Raw genomic sequence first — 9620 nt, forward strand, 5'->3', positions numbered from 1 at the left:
AAAGAATTTTTTTTCTTGTAAGTTAGTTGGTGTTTATAGCTCCCAAGAATAGAGAAGGTTTGGCAATTGGAGAACATATAATTCATAATGTTATGTTGGGAAGAAAACTAGCTTGGAGGCTAATCTAGGGAAGAGTAGATCATTGGAGGAAGATCATGTGAAAGAAGTACATAAATGAGGTAAGAAGGAGATTCAAAGAAGGGACATGAGAAAATTAAGGAGGATCTCATGTTTGGAGGCTTATCAAATCAACCATTCCATTTATTCATTCAAGGCTCACATGGGTACTTGGGAATAGAAAGAAATAAGAATTTAGCAAGACACCATAATGGGCAATTAGAATTTGGAGAGTAGATTGGAAGTTTTACCCTTAAAAGTGTTGGAAATTGTAACTAGGTTTGGTATTCATAATGACCCTTTGTAATCACAACATTGTATATTCTTTATAAATAAATAAAAACAAATTATCCTTTATTTTAGAGTATGAGTTTCATACTCAAGTTTGAGTCAAAAGCATGTTCTTCGCGTGTTTAGGTTTTCTAGGTCTTTCTATGTCCTTTTAGGATAAATAATAATATTTTCCATGTGTCATAGACCATTTGGAATCATTGTAATAAAGAAAGATATTTATTTGATTAAGAATAATCCAATTTGGATCCCAAGACCAAGTCTGTCTGAGATCAAATCAAGCTGGCCTTAAGGAGGGAAATTCGACCCTTAAGGAAGGTTATATAAAGGAGGAATTCGACTCATGTGGAGCAAATCTCATCTCAAGTTCGATTTGAAATAGTGAAGAAGAGAAAGAGTAGTTGGGAGGATGAAGAAGAGGAGAAGTCGTCAAAATTCTTGAAAGGTTATCTTTTCTTGTCCACACATGTGAAGTTGCTAGGGTTTGTGAAGTTGTGATGTTGCAGGAGGCTGAAATTGCAAGGCCAAAATTCTGAGGAGGAGTTTTAGGGCCAAAATTCCATTAGGGGAATTTTGAGGTCTAAAATGGGCCTCCTAAGGAAATTATAAAATAACAATGGAAATAATCAAATAAGATTAGATTACATCATCAAATTTTAGAGGGAAAAAAGAAAAAACTATTGTCAACTCGTATTTTCAACTTATCTCCCTATGAGTTTACTCAAATTTCAAGCAGGAGCACTCGTTGAATGCATAATCTGATTCCTCATCCAAGGAGTACCCATGTTGCATACTTTCGATGGACCCTGCTACACGAAAAATGAGAAATACATGAAAAACGTGATTGCAATCACTTTTTTTCATGTATTTCTCATTTTTCGTATATCAGGGTCCATCAAAAGCATGCAACATGGGTAATCCTTGGATGAGGAATTAAATTTTTCATCCAACAAGTACTTTCGCTCTAAATTTGAGTAAAAACTTAGAGAGATAAGTTGAAAATACAAGTTGAAAAAGTACTTTTATTATTTTATTATTTTTTAATCTTTTTACCTTTTTACCCCAAAAATGGTGAATCATCCCCCATGGTTCACATCATCACCTTGAATCCTATTGGTTCTTACAAATTTTATTTTGGTTGTACATTTTTCTTAGGAGGCCTATTTTAGACCTCAAAAGTTCTCTAATGTGGGACGAAGTTGAAGTGGGTCGAAGTTTGGAAGCTGCCTTGGAGAAGATTTTTCTAGGGGGTTGACTTGGTGCTTCGGAGGATTTTGGCCTTTGGTATTTGGGTCTTGGAAGTCTCTTTGTAAAGAAAAATCTATAAGAAGAGAAGCATTTTTCAAGGTTTTCCCCTTGGAGGGGTTTTTCCCTGTCTTGGAGCCTATATATTGTGTACTTTGTCTTGTTGTGATCTTCATCTTTTTGATAATTGCTTGATAAACAAGATCTAATAAAGTAATAAAATTCAAACACACATCATAAGTAATTATCAAGTGAAGGAAAATCTACAGAATCTCTAAGTCTCTTGATTTTCCAATAAAAAAGATGGTTGGATGAGTGGAATCTAACCATTCTTGTTGACATCTCATGGTGGTCTCAGAGTTTGGGCAGTTGGCTAGGTTTGAAATTTGAATAAACTTTGTTTCATGGGAAGCCCATTATCTTATCTTGCCTAAAAATCTAAAGGTTTGTGCTCCTTAAGGAAATTAGATGTTTGATTAAAGAGGGTAGGGAGCTTTAGATTATAGTGTCAAGGAGGGTTATCTTGATCATTTACTCTTCCTTGCACTCTCTCAAAATTTTCACATCTAGAAAAAGTTATGTCATTTTGATGGACTTCTTGAAGTAAATTCTTTTTCCATGGCTAATGGTGCATGGGCGAAGCTTGACAATTGGCAGTCTCCAAAAAAAGAGGAAACCAAGGCCTCAATAGGTATGTTTTATATAGGGTAGTAGAGGAAAATGAAAGGAATATTTTCCTTGAGTTCTCTAATTCAAAATGAGTCTAGGATTTAGCTTTGGCGAATATGAATCATTATTTTATTAGGATAGTCTAATGATGGGATGTGTTTACTCACTAGAGCATAAATTACAGAGGGGCACTCCAGAATAAGCATTTGTTTCACTAACTATGGAAATCCCTTCCAATTTTTTTTGTATTTGAAGATTTGGTTAAGTTCAGACTAGGTAGTTCTTTTATCAAACCTTGGACAAGCCTATGTTGTTGGTGGTCAAACCCAAAAGTATCATGAAAGAAAATTACAAAGCCAAAAATATATAATTGCATAATATCCCTGCCATTTATTCTTAAACTTAAAATCCTTATCAATGAATAATTTATGTACTGAGAGAAACTATTTGTTAAGATGTGCAATGGTTTGAAGATACGCCCAAACAGATTTAAAAGTTTACATTCAGATGAGTTGGGTTAGACTATTAAACCACTTATTCTATAAAAAAAAATCACTATTTGTTAATGAAAATTATTATTATTATTTACTTTATAGATTGGGAAAACCTACCATAACTCAGTTGTCAATCAAGCAGTTGGGACAACCATTAGTGGCTACTATCTGCAAATGTAGGTTGACTAATCATTATTATTCAAAGAAAACCACGCCACTTGACTAGTGAAATGTAAGGGGCATGCTTTCAGTCCTGCTAAATGCCTCTGGGTCTTGTTACATCTGTGGAAGACAAGCTCTTAGCCAAACAAAAACAATTTTAGGGCATACTCCAAACACAAGTTAATAAATATATAATTATTCTTAATTTTTTTAATATATGCGTGTGTCATGGTGTCAACCATCGTTTCGCACCACCATTGTCATAATCAGAAAGGAGACCTGAACTAGGTGGAGATTCCAACACAAAGTCTCGGTGAAGAAAAAGAAAGACGCAGTAAAGGTTGGGTTAAAAGTGGGTGGAGAGTCCACTACAATACAAAAACAGACAAATTATTAAATATGGTTCTTTCAAAGCGTGTGGATATGGGTAGAAGGAATTAATGGACCTGCCTCTGTTTATGAACGTGAAAATTCCAGTTGAATCTTGGAACTCTGAAACCAAAAGATTCAAAAAATTATCGAGTAATGAGTTGGAACACACAAATAGACAGATAAATGTAGATATCTTAGTTTCCTGGATGCCAAAGGAAAAGAGTGACACAATGGGAATGAAACAATTGCCTCAATGGCTCTTCTTGGGATGTTTATGCTCTCCCTTCCCCAATCAGCGGTGACTTTCCCTTCCCTCTAGAGGCAAAGACCCACACGATGGGAATCCGTTGGTTGGCTCCATTATGGTTATTTTTCATATATTTCCTCCCTCCCTTCACCACACAGATGCCATACACCCTTCCCTCCCTCATTTGGGTTTGTATACATATTATTAACACACTCACCCCATAGCCATCCATCATCCACACCGACACTCCACATTTATTCTCTACACACATTTATTTTACTTCTAATCTCTCATTTCTTCACACATTTACTCTAATTCTCTTATTGTTGTTATTGTTGTTGTTATGGCTATCTGCAACTATCATCTCAAGGTCCTAAACACAACGAAATAGACTGAGAATTTATGGGCAACCTGTCTGGAGATCCTTATATTTGGCACACTAATGTCTTTGGTCAAGGACTTGGTGGGAGTGAGCAGCAATTTTACTTGTGGTTCGACCAAACCCTGGATTTCCACACTTACTATGTGCTTTGGACATGGAACCAAATTATGTATGTATTCTAATTTGTTGTTCATATTTTTTGTAAATGGGACTCTTATTCGAATGTTTAAGAACATGGAGACAGAGTTGGGTAAAGTGGATAAAGTTCATGGTGCACTACACTCATGATCAGAGGGATACAAAGTTTGGTAAAGTTCATGGTGCACTACTCTAATGAACATACCGCCTTCATGAATTACATGAAGCTACAACCTAAGAGGAGGTTATACTGTAAAGGGGCATCAATAACCTCAACATCTAACAAGACTTTTTTGTCAATATTCTTGATGGAAAATTTTAGTATAACCCTTTAGGTTGTGAGGGAAAACCATCTTATGATTGGAAGGTGGATCATATGAGTCCAACTTGGAGTCCCGATGAAGAAACAAAAAGATGGAGTAAAGGTGGGTTAAAAGTGGGTGGAGAGTCCAATGCAATACAAAAACATATGAATTATTGAATGTGGTTGCATTTAAAGCTTGTGGGTGTGGGTGGAAGGAAGTAATAGACTTGCGTCTCTTTTTTTATGCAAATAAAAATTCCAGTTGGACGTTGGAGATTTGAAACGCGGAGATACGAAAAACTGCAAAGTAATGAGTTGGAACACACAAAGGGACATAGAAATGTAGAAATCTCGGTTTCCTGGATGCCAAAGGGAAAGTGAGACACGATGGGAACCAAACGACTGCCTCAATGGCTCTTCTTCGGATGTCTCTGCCATTAGGACCACACATATAGCCTTTAGAAAAAGGCATGCACCCATTTCCTCGTTTTCCTTGCATGTAAAAGGGTCTAGGATATTATATATAGGGATAATAGTAAATGCTCTATCCACTATTCTATCATAGATCAAGGGTAGATATGTGGTAATGCTCACTTGGAAGTATTGGGTTTTCCACATAACATTGTGGTTGTAGGACCTTAAGGCATTGGATGTCGGATTTGAAGCTTGGTGTACCTGGATTATGGGCTCCCTTATGCACATTTGGAAGCGGAAGATTAAAATAGTGAATCTGCTCTCAAAAAATAAGAAAATAACTCATTCGCATCCCAAAATATAGAGAAACAACTACTTGAATCACATCACAAAGTATAGAAAGCGAACAAGTTGCAGAATAATTGCAACAAGATGAACTGAAAATTTGTCAAAATATTTGGATGGTTGGATATTGTGCAAGGATGGCAAAGGTGAGGTAGCAAGAAGGAGTTGCCAAAGGGCGTTGATTCTACTACTTCATCGAGATTTTCTTAAGGTGGAGCACAATATTAATTTGTTAACTGACATTGCAATTGATATTGTAGAGTTCATTCACGCCACTACTGTTACGATAAGGGTCCAATCTTTATATCTAATAAGATTTTAGGAAGAAGAAAAAAAAACTTGTTTTACGTTAAATCGTATAATGATGGTATCTAAGTTTTCCTAGGTTAAACTTTAGAATTGAACAATATATTAAAAAGTCAACAAATATCTAACATAAGATTAACAATGAATCTAATAGTATATTACCCATACTAAAAGAAAGAAGTAATAAAATTTAGTCACTTAAATAGCCCACTTGGTTTTTAAGGACATATAATATCACTTGTGTGAGATGTCTGTAGGTCCAAAAGGTAATCTAAATCATACTCAAGGACTAATGCTTTACATAACTTTCTGTGCTTCATTTGTTTACAATTGCAATATATATATATATATATCTTTTTCCTCCTTTTTCATATTACTTATAAACTTATGAAAATATTAGACTAAGTGAGCAAAAAACATAAATAAACAATTACTGCATGCATAAGTAGTGTAGAGTAGTTAGATGTTAGTTATTCTATATTAACCTAAGCAAATGGTAATTATCCTAAAAAGAAAATGGCTATAACCTAGAAGATAAACTACGCCTCATACAAGCCCTAAAATACGTTTGTGACTTGCCTTTAACACAACCTAGGTGATGAGTGATGAATATCCTAAGTGAGGAGAGGCATAAATTAATGGAGTTGGATGGGGAGCATTGCATGTTGAGGAATACAATTTTGAATTTGTGCAATGCTCCACCTTGAATAGCTTCAAACCAATGTGTCTCCAACAATGTAGAGGGGGAGCGAGAAAAGGAGGAGGCTATTCACCAATCCAAAGAAGCAATGGAAGTTATTGAGAGGAAATAGTCACTGAGCATGCCTTTGGCTTAAATTTCTATGCTTTTTAAAATCAGATGTATTTTAGGTACTTATTACAACAATATACTTGTGGCTTATAAGATTTCTATGGTAGTGATAAGAATATGCAATCTTTCATAACAAAATGTGAGAGAATTGAAACTTTATATAGAGCAACATGTTGTGTACTTTTAACAATCTGTATGATACTTTATTAATATAATATTCTTGTGTGTGTGTATGTGCGTTTACAATTATATATAATAGATACATGAAAGTTACACTATATGAAAAAAAAAAATGAATAGATGATGATAATACAAAACTAAAATTTACATTATATGAAAAATGAATAGCTTGATAGATTAAGATAATGGAAAACTAAATATGATTAATCATATTTTGGGGAAAAATAATGCAAAATTGAGTAAGTAGGATTAATCCGTGAATTGCAAAAACAAATCAAAACAGCCTTAACTTTCATTTTTAAACTTAGATCATTATTAACCAACCAATGGTTTTCAGTGAAGTCAAATAAGATCGAAAATTTTAAATTAAAAAGTATTAGATTAAACCAATACACGAAAAAGAAAATTAAATAAAAGACCTTTTTTATATCTATAAAATTGTAAACGCGAGTCTTCATCATTATTAATAATGATAATCTTGAGAAAAAAATTCCATTTATCATCATTATTTAAAAAAAAAAAATAGTAGAATTGATGATAAATTCCATTTATCATCATTAAAAAAAGAAGAAGAAGAAAGAAGTAGAATTGATGATGAAGACCAGCGTTTCTCGGCGCCATTGTGAGGCCCAAGGAGGCCGGTAGTGGGTGAAGAGTGAAGCAAAAGAACAACCGAGAAATATTTTCTGTAGAATCCAATGTAATAATAAACACACATCAATTATTGAAGCAATTGGCAATATAAAAGCAGAAAAATTATTGAATATAGCTGGCGGTGGGAGGAAGTAATGGTGCTGCGCTGTATGAAAGTGAAAATGCCAGTTGGATGTTGCAAGAGTTGAGCTGGAAATCTGAAACGCGGAGACTGAAAAAGCTGCGGAGTGATGAGTTGGAACGCACAAATAGACGGAGATATGTTGGTTTTCTGAAGGCAAAGAGCGAAACAATGGAAATCAAATCAGGTGGCTGCCTCTATGCCTCTTCTTCGTCGGATGTTTCCTCGCTCCATCCATCCCTTCCCTTCCCCACGCGCTGATGCCATAAGCCCTCCCTTTCTATATAAACCCTCACTCACCCCAAACCCATCCATCATCAACATCGACACTCAACATATATATATTTATTCTCTCCACACATTTATTCTCATTTCTTGAACTGCAGCTCTGCATCGCAAACTCTTTTCCCAATCCTTAATCGGCATGGACACACCTCTTCACCTCCTCTTTCTTTTATTAGCCTTCTCGGCAGCTCTTGCTTCTGCAAATTTCTACAATGATGTCGACATTACATGGGGCAATGATCGTGCTAAAATCCTTGACAATGGACAACAGTTGCAGCTTACTCTTGACCGCTCTTCAGGTACCATTTGAAGTTCTTCTTTTTCTTCTGCTACCTACGCCTTTTTCTTCTGTCAATTAACTTCAGCTAAGATCAGATAAGCTAATCTTAATATTCTTCTTTGATGACAGGTTGTGGTATTCAATCCAAGCAAGAGTATCTATTTGCCAAGATTGATATCCAACTCAAGTTGGTACCTGGCAACTCTGCAGGCACAGTCACAACCTTTTATGTAATTAACTCCACCTTATTTGAATTCAATTAATTATTAGCACTACCTTGGTTCATTAGACTGAAGGCGTATAACTTCTTCTGCTAACATGTTTGTTTGTTGTTGCTCTTATGGCTGTCTGCAGCTATCATCTCAAGGTCCCAAACACGACGAAATAGACCTCGAATTTCTGGGCAACCTGTCTGGAGATCCTTATGTTTTGCACACTAATGTCTTTGCTCAAGGCCTTGGTGGGCGTGAGCAGCAATTTTACTTGTGGTTCGACCCAACCCTGGATTTCCACACTTACTCCGTGCTCTGGACATCAAACCAAATTATGTATGTATTCTCAGCACTCTTTGCATTCATTCTTTTTCTTTCAATATTACTGAAAACAATACAGTGACCTCTCAAACTAGTCCATGACCCTGACATTCTTGTAATTTGTTGTTCAGATTTTCTGTAGACGGGAGTCCTGTTCGAGTGTTTAAGAACAGGGAGACAGAGTTGGGTAAAGTGGATAGCAATTATCATTATCCCAAAACCCAAGCAATGAGGGTCTACTCCAGCCTTTGGAATGCAGATGATTGGGCAACCAGGGGTGGGCTTGTGAAGACCGACTGGACTAAAGCTCCCTTTGTTGCATCCTTCCGCAATTTCAGTGCTGCCGCTACTTCTTCTTTTGACGCCGCAGCAGAGGAGGTGGCTTTGGAATCGAACCAAGAACAGAGGCAGAGCCTCCAGTGGGTACGAAAGAACTACATGATCTACGATTATTGTGCAGACACCAAGAGATTCCCCCAGGGACCGCCTCCCGAATGCAAATAAAACCTCAATCCTTTGAATTCAGAGAATGAACTCTGAATTCTTTCCTTTCAAGTATTCTGATTCATTTCTATTACATTAATTCCTTCATTCTTTCTCAGACACACATGTAAAATATTGGAGGGTATCAATCATTTCATTTTGGAACTGCTATACAAAAGCGAGATTCTTTCGATGATTCAATGGCCACAGCGTTTCCTTTAGGGTTTCCATGTGTTAGCGTTTTACCTTTTTGAATATCTATAACTCTTTTCTAAAGCTGTCGGATCCAAATCAAGAAAACAGAAAGACACGGTCAAGACAGATATATGTTTCACACATTTTAAGATTTCAAAAATGTTTCCTCTCACAGTAGCATTTATTTATTTACAAAAGTATGTACTGACTGCAACACATAATAATACTATCTTTTCCCAACCTAACCGCTGAACCATTCCCAACCCTCTAATCTAGAAATTTCCCTGCAAGAGGGAAAGCTAATGAGAACCGAGTCTTTCAAAGCATTTCCATTGAATTCTTGCAAAGCTAATGAGAACCGAGTCTTTAAAAGCATTTCCATTGAATTCAGTTATTCAGAGAATGAATTTGAATTTGAATTTGAATTTTGGATACTGCCCCTTCCACCGATTCTTTCCTTCCAATTATGATTTTCTATTACATGTATCAGTATGTATTCTTCAGACACACAAACAAAAGCGCATGTAACATATTACATGGTATCAATTATTTCATTTTGTTACTGGTATGGTATGCTATACAGGAGAAGCAA

General features: G+C 35.8%; 1 protein-coding gene across 1 annotated transcript; it reads left to right on the forward strand.

Moving 5' to 3' along the window:
* The first annotated feature begins 7400 nt into the window (after positions 1-7400).
* LOC149249930 (xyloglucan endotransglucosylase protein 1-like) lies at positions 7401-9034 on the forward strand. Its single transcript, XM_089458848.1, has 4 exons — positions 7401-7836; positions 7947-8047; positions 8172-8365; positions 8482-9034. The coding sequence occupies exons 1-4, from the start codon at positions 7677-7679 to the stop codon at positions 8852-8854; spliced, it is 828 nt and encodes a 275-aa protein (XP_089314974.1). The 5' UTR covers positions 7401-7676; the 3' UTR covers positions 8855-9034.
* Positions 9035-9620: the final 586 nt, after the last annotated feature.

Source organism: Pinus tabuliformis, chromosome 7 (assembly GCF_031772625.1).
Source record: "Pinus tabuliformis cultivar Carrire ecotype Pingquan chromosome 7, CPIR1, whole genome shotgun sequence".
Classification (NCBI taxonomy): Eukaryota; Viridiplantae; Streptophyta; class Pinopsida; order Pinales; family Pinaceae; genus Pinus; species Pinus tabuliformis.